The sequence below is a fragment of the Semicossyphus pulcher genome, unplaced genomic scaffold (genome assembly GCF_022749685.1).
Source record: "Semicossyphus pulcher isolate SPU_LCO1_2020_fin unplaced genomic scaffold, fSemPul1.0.p SCAF_24, whole genome shotgun sequence".
Lineage (NCBI taxonomy): Eukaryota > Metazoa > Chordata > Actinopteri > Labriformes > Labridae > Semicossyphus > Semicossyphus pulcher.
Genome location: NW_027211698.1, coordinates 3,215,980 through 3,236,141, shown reverse-complemented (window position 1 = coordinate 3,236,141; position 20,162 = coordinate 3,215,980). Strand labels below are relative to the sequence as shown.

General features: G+C 42.4%; 2 protein-coding genes across 17 annotated transcripts in view; one reads left to right on the top strand and one right to left on the bottom strand.

Annotated features, from left to right (window-relative positions):
• Window positions 1–20,162, top strand: part of LOC138603295 (peripheral plasma membrane protein CASK-like) — a 59,577-nt gene that overhangs the window by 13,870 nt on the left and 25,545 nt on the right. For all 16 annotated transcript variants that reach the window (XM_069674990.1, XM_069674989.1, XM_069674985.1 and 13 more), the window contains exons 2-6: window positions 885–997; window positions 8,143–8,248; window positions 10,045–10,122; window positions 10,240–10,312; window positions 18,846–18,948. In XM_069674990.1, the coding sequence (XP_069531091.1) occupies window positions 885–997; window positions 8,143–8,248; window positions 10,045–10,122; window positions 10,240–10,312; window positions 18,846–18,948 (473 nt within the window). The remainder of the gene's footprint in view (window positions 1–884; window positions 998–8,142; window positions 8,249–10,044; window positions 10,123–10,239; window positions 10,313–18,845; window positions 18,949–20,162) is intronic.
• On the bottom strand, window positions 12,876–16,016 carry LOC138603297 (probable G-protein coupled receptor 34). The gene is made up of 2 exons (XM_069674992.1): window positions 15,656–16,016; window positions 12,876–15,091 (listed from the first exon to the last, which is right to left on the bottom strand). The coding sequence occupies exon 2, from the start codon at window positions 15,082–15,084 to the stop codon at window positions 13,816–13,818; it is 1,269 nt and encodes a 422-aa protein (XP_069531093.1). The 5' UTR covers window positions 15,085–15,091; window positions 15,656–16,016; the 3' UTR covers window positions 12,876–13,815.

Here is a 20,162-nt window from a genome sequence, read left to right as displayed (position 1 = left end):
CTTCTAACAGCCTGTTTAACAAACCCTCATAATAAACAGCATTTCAGCATCATCTATAAATGATGAAATCTTTTAAACACAGAAAAGAGAAGTGCCAAACAAACTCCTTGGGAGGTGGTAAATCTGTTTGGGTGGCCGGACTGAACTTTTCCACAACTAGGAATTTGAAGCAGACTTCTGGCTTTGCCTAAAATGCCAAATGCTTAAAGTCATAATCATCGTTAAAGAGAGTAGTGAGCTCAAGTCAGCTTATTATTGTGCAGCAGTTTTGTAACATTTCTTTAACATTACTCAGGCTTAATTTTAGAAAATGCTGGGAATAAGATCAAATAATGTGGCATGTTCTTTACATAAGCCATGAGTGGGTTTACATTTAGTTTTGTAGGATTAAACCTGTGAATATCTCCCTCCCTCTCTCTCTCTGTTTATTTCAAATGTCTTGAGCCTGTGTTCGGTTAGCAGGTCATGTCTGGACTACACTTTCACCTTTGCTACAAAGTGCATAGTAGGACAGGAAACGTGCTCTTACAGCTTCCATATGTCAGCCCTCCTGCAGTTATATCACAAGCTTACGCTGTCTGCCACCTCCTTTCCCCTGAAATAAACCTCGAGCAGATTATTTCGCTCAGGTCTCTATAATAAAGCTTTTTATTTTAGCTTTTACAGCTGTGCTGCACACCACTGCTCTATAATTTCCACTGGCACGAGCACAGAGGCTACGACGCGTAGCTAACCAACTGCTGTAAATCTAGAATATTCTCAGGAATTGCACCATGTCGGCCTATTGCTCTAGTGGTTGTACTGAATTTAGAGCTATTCCTCTGTTTTGAAATCATGTTTCAGATTTGTTTCTGTGACTAACTCAGTGTGTGTGTTTTCTGCAGGGGTCCCTTCAGCGTGGTGAGGCGCTGCATCAACAGGGACACGGGCCAGCAGTTTGCCGTAAAGATCGTGGACGTGGCCAGCTTCACCTCCAGTCCTGGACTCAGCACAGAAGGTGAGAAACACAGCAGACCTGGTTTGATCCCTTCACTGTGATTACCCCGTATAGAGTTTGTTGTTGCTCACTTGCAGCGCCAGATGGGCGGAGTCAGGACAAGTCGCAGAGGATGCTGTCAATCACAGAGAATTACTCTTTCAGACAGACTTAATTACATCTTGGGGAAGTTTAACTAACTCGTGAATTGTCTCCACCACCTAAGGATTAAAATAAATGTGAATATTCTGCAGGCACACAAATACATGAGGCAGAACGTCACACGCTCTACAGAGATGAAGGTTATGTTGAAACATTCCTTCGCTTGTATTTGTCAGGTTGTGGTGGTGAGGTAGCCTGTATTGAAGCATGTCTCACCATGTGGTTTAGTGCTTTGTCACGCTGCGGTCTATGTGTGTGCGTAATGGAGAAATGGAGGCCGAGATCATAGGTGTGTGTGTGTGTGTTGGTGCTAATGTTGGCGTTCATTACGTGCCATCTGTGATGCCCCGGTCAGAGATTAGCCTGGTAGCCAATAACAGCAAGACGAAGCGGAAATGACCAAAGAGAGGAGAAACAGTCGAAGTAGAGATTTACAGCAGTGTTCCTCGAAACATGACCCACATATTTTTAGATGTTGGCATGAAATTATGATCTCCTTAGAGGCTCAATAAACCTGAATAGTTTTTCTTACAATGGATATTTAGAATACTCACAGTGTTGTGGGTTTCCTGAGTCACCTTCTCGAGTGCTTCACCCTGCGGTCAGTCTTAAAATGTAGCTTTTCCGCAGAAGATGTGGTGACCAGATGGACGTGGAAGTCTTTAAATAAATAATGGAAGCATTCCTAACATTGAAATAGGCCCAGGGACTGACAGAAATACTGCACCGCATGCTCTGACAAATGTGAAAAAGCCCAGGTCGCTCCTGTAATGGAAGGATTTGCTGTCCAGGCCTGTTTTTTATTGAAATAAACACTTTAACAGACATTTTAAATGAGAATTGTTATGACTTTTAGCTATTAAAGAGATTGTTTCAATGGTGGAAAGGTTTGTTATTAACGATGTGTGCATGTGCAGTAGTCACATCGCAGCGCGTGCCATAGTGAAGCAAATTAAGTGAAACACGTCAAGCTGCTACTCGCCAGTTTCTTGTTTCCCATGACTGATCTACAGGTCCGTTTGATATCACATTAGTGCAGCTCTTCATCAGAGCACAGACTGATCTGCCCGCTGAGCTGGAGTCTGTGTCACCTGCCTGCAAACTGTAAACAAGCGCGCAACACTGCTGCCGTCACAGATCATGTCAGCGGTACGACCGAGGCAGACGCTCCGTTACGCGAGGTGGCTTACAAGCGAGAGTATTCCTGTTATCAGCCGCATCTCGCCCCGGTGCAGGTTAATGCTGCGGCCACATAAACGGAACGTTAACGGAGTGGACGTGCAGCTAAGTGTTTACTTTTTCGGCTACACCTGCAGCCAACAGGAAGCAGGAGACGTGAGCTTTCATTTCAGGGCTGGTCAAAGTAACGCAACTGCAGCCCACAAGTATGTTTGTATTTCTCTTATAAAGAAACGTGTCGCTCCACCTGAACTCTCTCTACTTTTTCATGTGGATGGTAGAGTCTCTGAACCAAGTGTGTTAAAAGTAGAAAGAAATATAGATGAAAAGTCTCTACGTGTATCGCCATCTTTATATTAAAAAAAGGTCAACCTCCTCTGACCTGGAAATGTCAGATCAGCAGCGACCTCTTGTGGTCATCATACAGAATTACACCACAAATGCTCCAATCACAGCCTAGATTTTGGGTCATGTGATCTCTCTGGCCTGAAAATTTGTCTGAACAATGGCGGCCATCCAAGCGCAGTGGACCGAGGAGAAGGAACTTATACTGATAACACATTACTCTGGTGAGTGAGTGAGTAAAAACACTTTTGATTTACTGCCATGAAGTTTGTCAGTGAGCAGATTTGTATTAGATTGTTTGAGCTAGCTTAAATTGCAGTCATAGTAGGAGTTGCTATGGTAACGCTGTAGATGTGACTGGAACAGATGAGAGAGCCTTGTTGCCTATAGACCTGTTGCCCTGTGTCTCATCGATCTCATTCATGTTGATGTTAAAGTTGATACGTGTGTCACTACCTTCAGAGTAGTTATGTTATATTTTGGTTTGTTGATGCACAAGTCAAGTGGATATGTTCTCTTTTTATAGCATCTAGTATATGAGATATAGTGAAATCAAAAATGGCACAAACCTGCATCATCCCTAAAGCAGAGTTTGACAGCTCTCTGTGCATGTTGAGGAAACCTTTTTACAGTAAAACACAGTGAAAGTTTCACCTTATGATTCACCTAACCTGAAGTTCCACCTAAAGAAGAAATTCAAATTCTGACACCCACATTTCTGACATTTTCATAAGTCATAAGAGCAGAAATGAGCGTGGGGCAAGTTAGAGAACTGGAGAGCTGCCAGATTTAGAAAGTGGTTTCCTGAGACCGCGCACTTTATTAAGAAAGAATATACATCAGCACAAATGTCAGTGGAAAGGAGACTGAACCGCTACACTCTGAGTAACAAACATCTGCAGTTATGTATGAATATATTTGTGTGTGTGAGCATGTGAGGGAGTTGCTGGACATGCAAATGATTAATGGTGTAATTAAGAGTCTGGGAATATTGAACAAAAGCAGAGTGAGTGAGTGTCTGGACTTGTAGACAGATGAATATAGAGAATGAACTGGTGAGCACTTTCACGTTGTGGCTGTTGAATAATACAGGAAAATACAATAGTGCAATTTTCAGTATTATTGGTTAGATGTGTATGTAAGTTTAGATAATGACTGTAATTAATCAGTCCCTCAGAATAACACCAGGACACAACCAAGCATTTTTTAGGCCTGTACGGGAAACTGAGTTTTGTTGGTTGAATCAGATCAGGCAGTTTTAATACGAAGACTGACTATTAGTTCCTCTTTTTCTACTTCAGTGTCAAAACAAACTCTTATATAAGAATAAGAATATCATGTTACTGGTGATGTTTTTAGGAGCCAGAGTCTGTGCAGTAGAGATCGTCGGGTGGAGCTGCTGTAGCCACAGATCAGCTTCAGGAGCCGTATTTGTCAACAGAGCTGTCAATCATCCTTTTTATAGCATCAAATAACTAATTAAAACTGAACTTCTCACTTGGACATAATCAGCATGATAAGAACTAACTATAATGACAGAAACCATGTATTCTGATTTTATAGGTTGTCTCATGTCCCGTCTGTTAACATGGAGGAGGCGGGCTTAATGCCTATACTGCAGCCAGTCAGCAGGGGGGGGCTCTGAATGTTTTGGCTTCACTTTTCGGGAGCTGTCATGTCGTCCATCTTTTCATGCAGTCTCTGTTTGCAAATGTCTTGAAACACTATCATTTCACCAGATGAAGATCTTCTTCAGCTCCAGCTGAGCTGTAAAGTTAGTGACAGCTCGGCTCACAGCCATAAAAGCCCCCAGGAGTGCTCCGGAGAAACACAGCTTTTTGACATGAAACTGCTCTATTCAGTGTTTTCACTGGTTTGAAACATCAGGTCTGTTTGTTTTGGAGAGGAGGAGAAATTCACCTGTGACTTACAATAGCAGTCGATATAGTGAATTTTAAAGAATGTTGGTGAGACTGAGGATCTCATTTCTCGTTTATTACATTACATACATACATATTAGGGCTGTCACTTTTCAATATATCCTTCTAACCTGGTGGAATATTAATAGTTCAAACTGTAATGAATGTATTCAAACAGATGGCGATAACACGCTGCCTGCAACAAACCAATGGAGGTAACTAACGAGCCGAGCTGTTGTTAACCTTTCCTGCTTCAGCGTCCCTACCGTAGCCAGAAAGCACAGGGGAGACTTATTGTTCTGCTGCAGGGCCGAAGCTGTAGCTAGCTTCGGGGCTAACTCCTGTCACTTTAATACGCCAGCAGCAAGCAACACGGGAGCGCGGCTTGAGTCTTGAGGAGGCTTTATAATGCAGAAACAGCCTAAACTGTACATTAGCTCTGTTGTTTGTACAGCTACAAGCTACCAGTCTTCTCCAACACTTCATGTAACTCATGCAAACACTTTCGTTGTCTCTCGCTCGCTGTACCACCACTCAACTCTGACGCACCTCAGAAGCGCTGTAATCACCTGAATATTCGAATTATTGACTTATAATTCTACAGTTTTAGACTTCCTTATCTCTACCTTACTCTTTCTATAAGCTGCTGTTGTCCCATAACCGTGAGGAGCACATCAAATGCAAATGATAAAACCCTCACCCAAAACTATCACACAACAAACTGAGTATAATTATTCAACATTGCATCACACAGCAAAGTCTAGCCTCGACCTCACATGTACAAATTGATCTTGAATTGGCCGAGCAAGTGGCGCTGTTTTCATTTAGACTGTTCCGGTCCCTCTCTCTCTCTCTCTCCCTCGCTCCCTCCCTCTGTCTGAGTGGTGTCCTCGCTGCCGTGCGGACACAGGGCAGCATTGTTAAGTTTGAGAATAGATACTCGATGAGACGGGCCGGGGACGAGCGTCGAGAGGAGAGAAATAATGAAAGCAAAAGGAACAGTAGAATGGGGGCTCTGTAGTAGGGACACAGCGTCGTTTCTCTGTGTTGCATAATGATACTGGTCTGTCACGACACGATGAACACACACACACACACACACACACATGCAAAGATCAGTAGACTTGCAGATGGGGAGTGGAGTGTGTAAATGAGGTTTTTATGGAGTGAGGAGCTCAACAACTGCACATTATGTCTGTCTGCCTCCCTCAGCCGTCTCTCTCTTATCACTTGTCTCACCAGTTGTTGGTCATTTTATTCAATATTGTTCATTTCCGTTTTATTCAAGAGGGAGAACACGGTCCACTCCTCTTCTGTGTTTTCCCTTCTGTGTTGTTTTCTTTAATGAGGCAATCAAAGAGGAGGAATGCCACAGTGTTGTATTGTAATTGTGTTTGCCGTGTCATCACCATGTGGTGATAATTAGAGGGGATTATGTTGACGAGTGTGAGCCAGATGTGCATTTATGTGTGCAATTAAAATGGTATTCTACTGGTGCAAAAGTCACCTCCGTATTTATATAGACTGGAGTCCCCCCCCTGTGTGAATGCTGTGCAACTCCCTCTGGTGGTTAGGTTGAGAAGTGGCGTGTCTGCTTAGAGAGGAGGAAGGCGGCGTGCTGCACGTCCTCTGTGCTTTTTACCTCCTGAAATGATTCAACAAAGCACCAAGCAGCCACAAGCGAGCGCCTCTGTAGAGAAGCTGTTTGCTTTTCCTGAAATGAACACGAGGAAGCTTTAGCACCAAATGTCTATCAGATGTTTTCAGAAGAAGGAGCATTCCTGTTGGGGTATTTTGCAACTTTTAATAAAGGTGAACCAACACATTTAAAGGTTTCATAGAGATAAAGACCCTTTTTATAACTAGAAACAGCCATTAAATCACTCTCTTCAAACCCACCAGACTCCACTGACAAAAACAGCTCTTTTAGGCTGCAGAACACGTGCTCGTCTTGCAGCTACCTCAGTCAGTACCTTTTTTTTGTGGGTATCTTAATGGTCATTCAGCACCCAACCAAACATATTTGTGTCCAACTCAATAACACAAACAACCTAACCACTGCAGCAAAAGACCAGCAGCTCGTGTTTGATGTGAGGTAAAGGCACTTTTTCAAAGGAGTCGAGTGGCTTTAAAGGGAGTAATGTAACAGCTGCTTATGGTTTCCAAAAAGAGGAGATGCAAAAATCCAAAAAGGTCTCTTCCTGTTGAGAACTTTCAGTAAAGGAAAAAAATGATACACAGTTTGATTAAAGCTCTTCAGCTCCCAAAACACCCCGAATTCTGCTACAGCAATTTTTGTGAAGGATGTGGTTGTTCAGTTGGTGTGTCTCTACACTATTCTGTGTCACTGGAAGCAATTTTTGAACTGTTTTATTGGAACTTCCACCTAATCTGTTCTTGGCTCTTTGGGGGGAAGCCATGTTTTCCCTCTGGGCTGCCATTTAGCACCACATATGTTGAAAAGATTTGGTGCAAATCGCTGGAACGACTGATGCAAATGAGCACATAAATTCTTTGAATGTGTCAGTAAAGGAAGTTCACAATAAAATTTGCTCACCTGAGAGCATGAACTCTGAGAAATTACAAGCATATTTCAGTTAGTTGCAAACTTACTGAATTAGTTTCTTGCACACAATTACTATCGCAACAACACATCATCAGTATGGTAAAACTAACCTGTCTCACGACGGTCTGAGATGATAAAAAATCTTGGGATTCGTTCTGAAGATGTTCCGTTTGGGATGTGATTCATGATGAGTTGATTTGTTTTCGCTGAAAAAATGATTAAAATCATGATGATGGGACATTTGTTGAGGTCTGTACCAAACACCTGCAGAAAAACAGTGTTTCATTATCGTGCTTTTCACCTTTTGTTAAACAATTGCAGCTTTTGCAATTTGGTTATTGCACTTGGCCTTTTCGAGACACTGTGTTCTTGCATTGTGCAGCTCAGGTGTGTAGTGGATATTTCATGATGTTTGTTGTATAGTTTGAAGGTTTCTAAATATTAGGGGTGGGACAAAATATCAGTACAGCAATATATCCTCATCCTATACATACATATATACAATTATTGATATGTTAATTTCCAAATATACGGCGCCCTGAACAGATTTCCCCGCCATTCTGACTCAATGTGTCACTACTTTATGACTCCTCGCTGTGGCACTTATGACATGAATTTATGAAGTTATCGAGGACCATGTGTCGCATATAGTATCGTGAGATACACTGTGATTCCCACCTGTAGTCAATATATTATACATTTGTAGACTGCATAAATATCCCAGACTTTTTGTGGGCCTGTTTTTTTATGTTAATATATAAATGCTACATTTATATGCTTTATGCTAATTTGGGATATCCAGTTAGGCTAAGGCTATTGTAGCAATAGCAATTGGCACTTACAGTAAACTAAGCTTCACATACGCCATAAAAAGAGGCAAAATAACCTGACTTATTATAAAGAATCTTCCCTTAAACTATAATTACACTGAGGTGAAATCCTAATTGTTGATGTGAACAACGTCTCATCGTACCCTGTCTGATTTCTTCTTTCAGATCTGAAGCGAGAGGCCAGCATCTGCCACATGCTCAAACACCCTCACATCGTGGAGCTGCTGGAGACCTACAGCTCTGATGGCATGCTCTACATGGTCTTTGAATTGTAAGTCCCTATCAGCCATAATGCATTTCACAGTAACCCCCATTTTAGGTTTCGATTTTACATCTCATGTTTGGTCTTAACCCTGGAAGGACACCTTCCTTACCCAGCACCACAGCTGCCGATCAGTACTACCAGGTACTCTTCTGTTTTCAAGGGTAGAGAACGATATACAGATGGTTTGTGGTTACCTGCTGAAGTGGCATAGATGTAGACAAACCTAACAACCACAGACAAAATGTAACAGTTGACACAAAGTTGTTACTGCTAATCTCACACATGCTTCCCAACACTGCCTGCCCCCTCATTTTAGTGGTTAAAGACTTCTAAGAGCAAAAGTCAAACAAAATATGTATGCCATTTAAGCTATGAAAGCTCAGATGGTTTGTCATTTCAATAGTAGTATGTGTGCTTGGGCAAAGTCATATTTTAATGTTTAATATTATTGTTTTATTGCAGAGACATAGATTATTTATTAAACTTAATCAGGGTTTCTTCAGGTCCTTGTACAAGGTCTTAAAAATTAATGAAAAGAATTTATATTTGATAACGCTTTAACAAGACCGGAAAAGGAAACCAAGATTTATCGGAGCGCAACACGCTTCTGTGTCTCGATGTGCTGTGTGGGCTGACCTGGCGTCTTCGGTCATGAAAAAATAGCTACATATAGAAGTTAAAAATGTTTCTGCTAATGTATCTAATATAGATGTATGACTCTATATGAGCTACAAAAGCAAACCAGACCATCAGCGACAAGATTGATTATTTCTATATACCATAAAATCCGGAATGTAAGACGCAGTCTGTTTAAGGGGGTATCCCAGAGGCAAAAAGGTTTTCTATATCTATTTCAACACTATTTCAGCCTACCATCTGTTTTCGCCACGTCGAGTTTGCAATCCTGCTAGCTACCAGTGCGGTAGCTGGCAGCCTACGCTTAAAACGGCGAGGAAAACAAAAGTAAATAGGAGACGTTGTAGCGGCTTGGAAACAGTTTAAGGCCGAGATGTGATGTCACCACTTCACAACCGGATAGCGCCATCGTCCGGGTAAAATCCCGCAACACAATAACATACCTCTCTCTGCATTTTATACTGGTATATTGGTCGCACCTGTTTATAGGACGCAGCCCACCTTTTTAGATGAAAAAAAAAAAGTGCATCTTTTTAAATTTAACCTATTCTTACATATTTGTTTAGACAGAGGTTGATTAAAATGTTGTCTTTTTATATAGATTTTGGCATAAGGAGTAAATGGGAAATGCAGAATTAACACGCATTTATTTGTTAACTAAAAAGAGAATCATTCTGAATGTGAGACATTTAGTTTTATTGCAGCGCTGCCTAATTGCACAGTAATGGTGATAGCATGCGATCTAAAGCATCACTATTCAATATAAAATCCACAGGAGATGGTTGAGAACGAGGGAACCGCTCCCTGCTTCTCCCCCCCAGCCAATGTTGTAAATATAAATTTTTTAATCAACTCGCCTGGTTAATTAGTTTCTCTGTGTGGATTTTATGGTGTAAATCTGTATCCCATATCCTCCTGAAAGCCCCCCCGGGGACTCGGCTCAGAGCGCTATAATGAAAATATATAGTGCCTCTGTGTTTATGCCGGTGACAGCAGGTTGTAAAACTGCTTCCTGACGGACGTGGATTGATACACTGTGTGTGGAACACTGTTCTGAAAGTTGCTGTTCATCTGCTCTTGTGTAAACTGTTTTCTATAAATCACTAGAAACCTAATATTGACTTCCTCTTGCCGCGATCTCTTCCTCTTTCTCTCGCTCTTCTCAGTATGGATGGAGCTGACCTGTGTTTTGAAATCGTGAAGAGAGCCGATGCTGGGTTTGTGTACAGCGAAGCAGTAGCAAGGTGAGCGCTACAGTCTGTGAACATTTCAAATATTAATAAAGCTTCGAATATAAACAACAAACTGTTGATGCCCTTAACAATCTCCCCCTCGTCTGCTTCTGCTTTCTGCCCATGCAGCCACTACATGAGGCAGATTTTGGAGGCGCTTCGGTACTGCCATGACAACAATGTGATTCATCGTGATGTAAAGGTGAGCTCTTTCCCACTGTTATCACCAAATGTATCACTTACAGGGTTCCTCATTCAGCCATTTCAAAAGTATTTGTGTTTCTGACTAATGCTCCTCTTCAGTTTTCTACATACACACAAAGCATCTGAAATGAATCATGTCTTAACATCAAAGAGTCGTGCAGTCATGTAGTTATCAGAAAACTTTCACTCACACCTGAAGTCCGTTTGTTTGATCTGAGTCAAAGACCAAATTGTTACAATGTTTGCCTAAAGTTTGGTTTGGGTTCACACAGCAGCTTTTACCAGCAGACCAAAATTTTGTTGCTGCTTTCTGATTGGTCAGAATCTCTATGTGGGCAAACTCCCTGAAGTAAACAAAGAGAGAGAATCCTTTAGTTTTCCACTGGACAGTCTGAATATCTCCTTGTCGCTCCCAATCGTCTGTCCTCTACTCATCTTGCTGCCTGACTGCGTGTCTGTCTCTGCATGTGTTAGCACCCGTTAGCAACCCACAATGCACAGTGGTTTGCTTCCTATATTAGGTCCTACTTTAAGTCAGTGTATGTCCTCACCTGAATCGAACCCGGGCCGTGGTTCGTTTGGAAACAGAGCGAGTCCCGTCTTTTCAGGCGGTCTGCACCAGAGCTTGAATGCGTGTTCTCACCTGTCCAAACAAACCGGACGTTTGGCGTAAAGTCGGAAAGTCCGGACCAAAGCTGGCAGATGTGAAAACACCCTAAATGCTCATTTTGGATTCTTATTTATAAAGTGACCAAAATAGTAAAATAAAATAGTTTTATTCCATATGTAAAATAGCCCTGCAAAATAATAGCACACATTAACCGTTTGATTTTAAATGTGTTTTAAATTCATAAAAATCAAGCTGTTTGTACTCTCATGTCAAGTATGTCGTGAACATAGTGTGGTAAAGTGGGGAGTTATGAAATTAATGATGCGTAGGAACACAGCATGTAACTGTTAATTAGGATGTAAAACCTTCTCATTGCAGTGGCACTGAACATGTTTTGTCACAGACAGTAGTTTAATATCTGTGTGCAGATAAAGGTTGGAAACATTACACTGTTCACCAAATCCACTTGCATCAGTTGTTATCGGACTTTTACAAGGATCATGTTTTCAGTTGAGCTACCTGCAATTTCTCTCTAGTTTGCAGGCCGGTGTGTCATGCAGGCTGTTTTTAGTTAGGTTTTTAAGAGTTCACTTTCCTGCCCGTGCACATGTATGCACTTTTGCAGGCATTATACGTGTCCTTTTTAAGACAGCTACCATTAGTGTGTGCAGTTCTGTCAAAAGGGCAACAAGCATCACAGGCTATGACGCTAAACTATGAATCATAGGCTACCAACAGCCTTAACAATGACTCATTGATTGAGATACATATTCAGATTATGGTTGTGTTTAACAAGTATTATCTTAAAATAGGAAAACATTTTCAAGAGCCCAAATTGGCCTCTAAAAATGGCTATTTTGTCCAACAAAGGTCCAAAACCAAAGACTCCTCAGCTACTTGCAGAGATGACAAACATGAGCAGTAAATGCTTCTAATTAGGAAGCAGAAAGCAGAACATGCTTAAGCATATTTCCTTGAAAAATGATTAAGCAGTGGAGATTTCCTTTCTCTCTACTAATGGATTTATAGGCTAATAGTTGCAGCTCTAATAGAGTCAAATCAGAGATGATTTCAGAGGCCTGGTGCATTGTCCCTGTGTTTATATTAGATTACAGAATTTATAGGCACCGAAAAATAAAATGTTTTTTTAAAATTGAGGTCAAATCGTGTACAGTTTGGTAGTAAATGCCAAAAACAGAGACATTTAAGTGTTTAAGTGCGATATTTGCAGGCGCCCGGGACACCCAGCTTGAAACCAGGACAATCCTGGACAAACAGTGACGTCTGGTCACCGTAGATTAGCGTCAACCAGTGATTCAGCGGGATTAGCAATCTAACACAGGCGGCAAACACTACCACACCAGATGGAGCAGTCTTGAACCAGGCTCTTTATCCACACACAAGGCATTTAACAACACACTGCCCAAAGGGATAAACACAGCCTTGTTTTCAGTGTAAACTAATAGCTGTGTGTGCGGCCGGGTCACAGTTGGGTACAATGAGTTGCTGGTGTTTGTTTTAAATCACTTGGAGTGCCAGATGGGTGGTATCTAACACAATGAAGATAATCCTTATGGAGTCAGTCAGGGTTAGCAAACTTGCTACCTCTTCAACATACATAAATATGTTCAATTTCTTAGTGTGAGAAAGGGAATTTTAAATATCTTTATTTTTGGTCTGACTTTTCTTTTATCCTGGGCTCTATTTTTTTTTGTTTTGCTGTTAAATTACTATATTTTGGTATTGCTACAGCAGATCACCTCAGCCCTTAGCAACATCACGGTGTAGTAACTGCAACATAATGCTTGGGGGCAATTGTTCCTCATCAGGTTATTCCCCAGTAAATTGCTTGTTAATTCCACTGTCAGGCTCGGCTTGTTAGTCCAAGTGTCGCACAAAATTATAAAAAATGATCACCTGAGAGAAAGGCTTAATTTTTAATGTCCTTTGAAACACATCCAACCTTTACATCGCTGTCTTTTAAGCTACCAGACTCTGATGGCAGGCTCGACTCCCAGTCTGCCGGTCATTTGGTGCATGTCGTCTCCCACTCTCATCTCCCTTATTCCCTGTCTATCGTCAGCTGTCCTATCTAATAAAGCCAAAAGCCAAAAAAGGTCATCTTTAAAGCAACCAGACTCCATTGACAAAAACAGCAATTTTCCCTTGCAGAACACAGGAGTTTCTTTCTATGAATTAATCAATAAATCAGTTTATATGGCGCCAAATACCAATAAAAGTTATCTCAGGACACTTTACAACAAGACCACACTGTTTGTCTTCCCATTTTGTTCCATTTGTTCACACAATAAAAAAAACAAATGAAGGCAGTGATCGACCAGCAACTGCCCCTAAAATTACACTTTTTGTCAATGCAGTCTGGTTGCTTTGAAGAACAAAAGTAACTGCGTTTTCTGGTTATAAAAAGGGTGTTTTAGTCTTTAACACAAAAGATTTAAAAACAATTGTGAGAGTGAGTGAAAGCAAGCACTTTCAGTAGACGCGCTTTTTTCGGGGGGCATGAACCTACAAGTCATTTACACATCACACCTAGTTTAAAAACACCCCTCTTAAATTGTTCATCAGATACTCACAACCCATTATTACTCAAGTACACATTTACTCAAAATCACTCTCTCTGACAGGAAATTCATTCTCAGACAAGCTGCCGCCAAAGGGTTCACTGAAGTGCATCTCCTCAGACTCGTCTGCATTGTCAGGCCTTAAACTCCCAGCGTAACAGTGATTCCCCGAGGACGCAGACACAAAAGAACCGCTGAGTAGTAAAACAAGATATATTTTTATTTTTAACACAGATTTGGTGAACCAGTTCGGTCAAAGGTGATCATGTCCGATATTTATACATTACTCACAGTCAGAAATACTTGTGATCACTGTTGGCCGGTAGGTGGAAGTGTAGTCAGTCTTGTGTGGCGCAGAGTGGAGTTGATTACACAGATACTTGTTCTCGGGGTGGCTGAGGGGGTGTTGCCTTCATTGTTGGGTAAAGCCATGGGCACAGACGGTCGTCTGAAGTCCATCGTCGAGCTGTTTGATGTTGCGTCATTCAGGAAAAGCAGCCGGTTGCCAAGTCTGTGTCCAAGTGCTTGCATGGCGGTTTTGCGCACTGAGCCGGACAAAAGGAAGTACATGACAGGATCCAGACAGCTATTGAAAGCAGACAGTAACAGCATCACCTCATTGGTATGGTCCACCAGCTGCAAGTAATCACAAGATGGTTCTTTGCTGAGCTGTGAGAGGATGTAGACGGGACGGAAGGCGTGATACGGCCCGAAGCAGACGGTGAACATGAAGAGGACAAAGAAGGACTTCTTGGCGGTGCGGCCGTATCTCAGAGCGTTGGGAAGGTCCGGCTTGTCCCGCGACACTTTCAGCAACTGGGAAGCGATCTTTGCATAAGAGACGACGAGCATGATGAAGACGAGCCAGAACAGCACCACCAGCACGCCGTTGAAGTAGGCCTTTCCTTTGGCTGTGTTGCTGCGCTGCTTGTACTGGAAGCATTGGTCACTGTTCTCTTTGTCCTCTGCTGTGGCAATCATCGGCACAAGGCCAACTAACGACAGACCCCACAGAGCGCCGCACGCCACCCAGCTCCACGGCAGGCTGTAACCCCCCAGCGTCAACCTCCTGCATCTCCGTGCTCTGCCTTTCCCCTTCAACCTCAAGTATCTGTCCAAGCTGATGAACCCCAGCAACGTGATACTGATGTACATGTTCATGTAAAACAGGTTCCCCACCACCTTGCAGGCCACAGGTCCCAGCACCCACTTGTTCCCGTTGATGTGGTAGAAAACCCTGAAGGGCAGGCACGCCAGCAGGACCAGATCAGCCACAGCACAGTTTATGAGGAACACTCGCACAGAGTTGCGGCTTGAGTGTAGGAAGAGGAAGACCCACAAGGCGAAGAGGTTTCCAATGAGCCCTAAGAGGAAGATCAAGGAGTATAGGACGGCCAGCGGGAGACGGAGGGCCGTGTCATCCAACGAACACCCAGTCTGGTTTGGGGTGGTGATGGAGGGTAGGGGAGACGAGGTGGCAGAGAAGGAGGATGACATTGAAACAGGAAAAGAGGAGTTGTGCGATGCAGAGGCTGAGAGAGTGAAGAGGGCTGAAGAGGTAGGGGAGTAGGCGGTCATTGTGGCTCTGGGAAGAAGAAAAGAAGAAACACAGTTGTTGGTTTATCGTCTGTCACAGAACGAATACAAACAGATTTTAAACAGCAAGATAAAACTTTAAAAGAAGAGTCTAGGCACGGGGAAAAAACCTCGAGAAATGACACCACGATAAGCAAAAACTCTGCTCTAACCACTGGCCGACCTTTGCTATCGCAGAGTTGTAAGGGTTATGGGCAAGAAACAAAACCAGTACCCACACTGGGAAACTGTATTTACGTAGTTTATGAGTAATGCGCTGACAGGTGAGAAATATGTGGGTTGTAGTTTTAAAGGTCAAATGTGTGAAATGAAAATTAGAGTAATTTATGTAGAGCGCCGTACAAAAGAGGCAAGACGTCCCCCCTGAACAACTTTCCCTGCAGTTCTTAGATTTAGTTCTCTTAAAGTGTGGGAGCTGGAGTCATGACTGATTTAACATTTCATGCCTGTTTAACGCACACATTCCACTCCCATGGTTTTACACTAAAGCTCGCACACACTAAACGAAGCGAGTGCTACACACAGATGTTTGGATTACGGCAGTAACACTCACCATCAATGTTGCGTCTTCCTTCAGCACATCTGCAGTTTAAACGGCACTTCGGAGTGACAGCACAGCAGTCCAGTGTTTTTTTTTTCCTTCAACAAACTGCAATTTGTTTAAAAAAATACATGATAAAGACGGAGAACTTCTTCTTCTCTTGCTGTCTTAACCTTTCTATTCTGTCTCTGAATGACTCATAAATCTTGTGAACTCCTCTTGACACCGTCTGCTTCTCCTCCTCTTCTCGGCTCAGTTGTTCTTTATCGAAAAAGCTCTCCCTTACCCTCTCCACTCACTCATAAGTCTGCTCAGTCTGCCGGTCTTCTCCTCTCTGCCTCTTGTTTTTCTCTCTCACTCTGCGGCGCTGAGACATTACTCGCTCCGCACCCCTCGACTCCCCCCCCCACCCACACACACCACTGTTACGAGAAAACGAAAATTTAAAGAGAGGAAGTGAGCCGACCGCTGCTCCTCACACCCCCCTTGTCGTCACGTACTGCCCTGTGCCGCACCAGCCCTATCAGAACTAAAATACCACATGCAAGCAGGAATTTATTACTCTAAGCGAGCTCTGATGTTTGTTGTGTCGCATGCAGCTAAAGTATTGATTAGCTTGTTTTCAGCACGGCCAGACATCGGAGAGATGGTTTATATTCTTAACTGCATCTTTGAGGTTTTAAATGTAAAAAAAGCTGAGTTTGAGTTGCGTGTGGCCGCAGAGATATGACAGATAGTTAATTAACACCGGTTAAAGACCTGAAGAGAGGCCATTAGGGGTGAAATAACGTCAGTGCTCTCTGTCTTGGTGAGTCATTCGAGCCTAATGCACGGAGCATTAAACAAAGTGTAATAATAAGAATATCAAGTGATTTTACAAGCCTGCTGGAGAATGAAGCTCGCATAGATTTCCCTCTGAATATATTGTGCTTTATGAACCACCTGTTGTAACTTAGCAGCGGCTAATGCTATCCTGTGGGTTTACTTACTGCAGGGCACAGCAGATATTTTATTACCCGCCCTTCCCTGCAATATTAATCCTGTACAAATAGGGCTCAAGTGTAAAATCAGTGTTGGAAATATAGTGTCATCTAAGGTTAGATATATATCGGAACAGAAAAGAGATGACATGGACATACACTCACTGGCCACTTTATTAGGTACACCTTACTAGTACTGGGTTGGACCTCATTTTGCCTTCAGAACTGCCTTAATACTTCATGGCATAGATTCAACAAGGTGCTGGAAACATTCCTCAGAGATGTTGGTACATATTGACGTGATAGCATTGCCCAGTTGCTGCAGATTTGTCGACTGCACATGATGCGAATTTCCTGTTCCACCACATCCCAAAGGTGCTCTATTGGATTGAGATCTGGTGACTGTGGAGGCCATTTGAGGGCATTGTCATGTTCAAGAAACCAGTGTGAGATGATTTGAGCTTTGTGACATGGCTTTAAAGGGAAGGAGATGGTCAGCAACAATCCTACACAAATCACGTTTCTTCCTCATTCTGATGCTCGGTTTGAACTTCAGCAGATCGTCTCGACCGTGCCTACATGCCTAAATGCATTGAGTTGCTGCCATGTGATTGGCTGATTTGATATTTGCGTTCACGAGCAGTTTAACAGGTGTGCCGGTGAGTGTACATTACTATAGTTGGGGACATACAATGGGCCCTATTTGCGCGGAACTAGTATTACCTGGGGACCTCACCCCCTCACGTCTGTGTTTCCTGCAGTGCATCCACACAGGTTAAGCAAAGTCTGTATTTTACTACACTATAGAGACATTATCCCCTCTGATATGATTTAAAATGTCAAGGCTTCGCGTAACATCTGCTTAAAGCCTGTTAAAAGACAGTGAAACGTTCCTTACCGCATGTTGCCATGCATGTCATCCATCTCATCGTCTGTCGAGATTTCGCTCGTGTGATGGATTTGCTCTTTCTGCAAATGGGTCTCCATGCTGTGCAGCGAGATGAGCCTCCTCTATTTGCACCCAAAATGCAAAAACTTTCGTTTATAATTCCCACCACAGCCTTCATAATTCTCGACCGGGAAAGAGGCGGGGAAAAAGGCGCGGAGATAACAAAAACATTGCAGAAAGAAATATTCAACCCCAAATTACGGAGATGCTGTTTTGCGCAGGGCTATGACCTCTGTGTTTGCCAAAATATGGTAGGTCATTTGCACTGGAATTTTTACAAATTAAAGGCCATGACCGATTCGCACGGGATTAAGATCACAGTTATTACAAATTACTAGAGGATCCCGTGCAAATAGGGCTTTTAATCTCCATATCTGCTACTTGTTGTCCAGCTTTTCTCCCCTCTCTTCTTTAGCTTTGGTAGAATTACTTTCAATCCAATCTGCATAAAACAGTTCTCTAAAAGTGGCATAAATTCGTTGGCAGATTACTCAGGAGTTAACTTGAAATAGGAAGTCAAATCAACCCCCTTTTACGAGCAGGAGTCACATGACTCTACCCACTTTATATTCTCCTTCCTCGAATGTATATAGTGACGTTTTTAATAAGTGTATGTGATGAGCGTATGTAGAGACGTTAATAGTGAAAATTGCTGACAGATTGAAGGCATAACTGAAAAGTTACCTCTCTTCATGCATACATATTTGTGCATGTTTAACCGCTGGAATAAGTTGTAAAAATATTACTTTTCTTTTAGACTTTATTATTTGGCCTTCCAAAAAAAGCTCTTGCACTGTATGTTGAAAATAGCTACACCAGCCGACATTAGATATCAATTCTCTTGACCTAATTTCTCAGAAGTAGGATGCAACTTGACACTTTGCTCTACATCTATCATCTCAATAAATCATGCATCTCACTGCATGCTCACTTCCTCCTGTGCCGACTAAATCCCGATGCAGTACTTTCTGTTTCCTGTCTCTATTTATGGTAAAAACTGTGGTTACAGATGCGCAAGCTTTCATGTCAGAGCGAAACTGAACATCATAAACCAGCAGTTCAAAACATTGGATGTTGCACCATTGCACAGAAAGCAAAGCAAGCCTCTGCATAGACATGTCTCTCTTTCTGTTGGTTGAAAGAACAACTCATGGTTGGTTGATCTTGCGCAGAGCCTCTTACAGTTAATGAATGAATACAAATGTAGTCCTACTTGGATGGTCCCTCATATATTTCCTGTTTAATTCACTCTTTCCCTCCTCTTCCTCTGCAGCCTCACTGTGTGCTGTTGGCCTCCAAGGAGAACTCTGCTCCAGTCAAGCTGGGGGGGTTTGGCGTGGCGATACAGCTGGGAGAGTCTGGATTAGTAGCTGGAGGTACTCATGCACACACACACACAAAAGAATTAGACACTTAGTCAAAGGTTGCTGATTTAAATGTCTTAGGCTGTGGGCAGAGTTAGTAAGCGATGTTAAGAGAAAACATGTGACTGTGGTAACAAGATGAGCAAATTTTTAGATGTGAGTAAGTAGCTGCGGGTTTCCTGTAGCAGCTCCAGTTTGTTCCCACAGTCCAAAGACACATATATAAGGTAAGACGTACAGGGTTGTGTATTGCCTATGCAAGTTCAGCATACCCAGTCAGTTGGATATGTGGAAGTGTGGAAGCTTTGCCCTTACTGTCCTTTTACTGTTTGGACGATCTGCTGAAATTTAAAGTGTTAATTGTACCTGAAGCAAGCAGGTAAAAACGAGAAGAGGGAGAGTGTAGGGGAGGTTGTATTGTATTCATCACTAACTGAATGCGATGCATACAGTGTGTGCTACTGTACCTGCACAGCTTCATTCTGAGTCTTTACATGCGTAACGTTACGGTTCCTAAAGTTACATATTACGCCAACTGAGGATCTGTGTGACATCATGAGGACATGATTAATGAAAGGGCGCCGCTTTACCTGGTCCCGACCAGGTTAGCTTTGCAGAGCAGGTTACCATGGTGATCTAGCCAGGTTAAAAGAGAGCCAGCTTCGTGACACTGAAAACCCCGTGTTAAGGCTCAACAGACCCAGCTAAGCCTCTAATCTCGCTTTGTAGTACACCCCTCTGAGAGGTGCTGCATTGCTACAAATGGATGATGGTTAAGGCTCCAAGCTTTTGCAGGCCTGAGTAAGACGGTCTATACAGATTTATTCACAACTTATTGACTTGATTTTGAAAAAGTCCCTTTTTAAAAGTCATTTTACCAACAAAATCAGCTGATGGTTTAAGCATCCTCACCCTTTTTTTCTTAAATTTGACTTGATTTTTTCAAAGACTAAGAGTGTTAAATCACTTTATTTAAAGCCACCAGACTACAAAGACAAAACACACATTTTTTTTATTTGTGCAACACTGTAGTTGTTGGTCTAACACTGTTTTTGTGTAATTGTGTTTTAAAATATATATATATATAAAATTTATTTAACCTTTATTTTACCAGGAAATCCGCCCAACTCTAAATCTCCTTTCCAAGGGAGTCCTGGCCAAGACAGCCACATAACAAGTTTCACATACAGACCAGACTACAGACTAAAACAAGCAGAAAATTAATC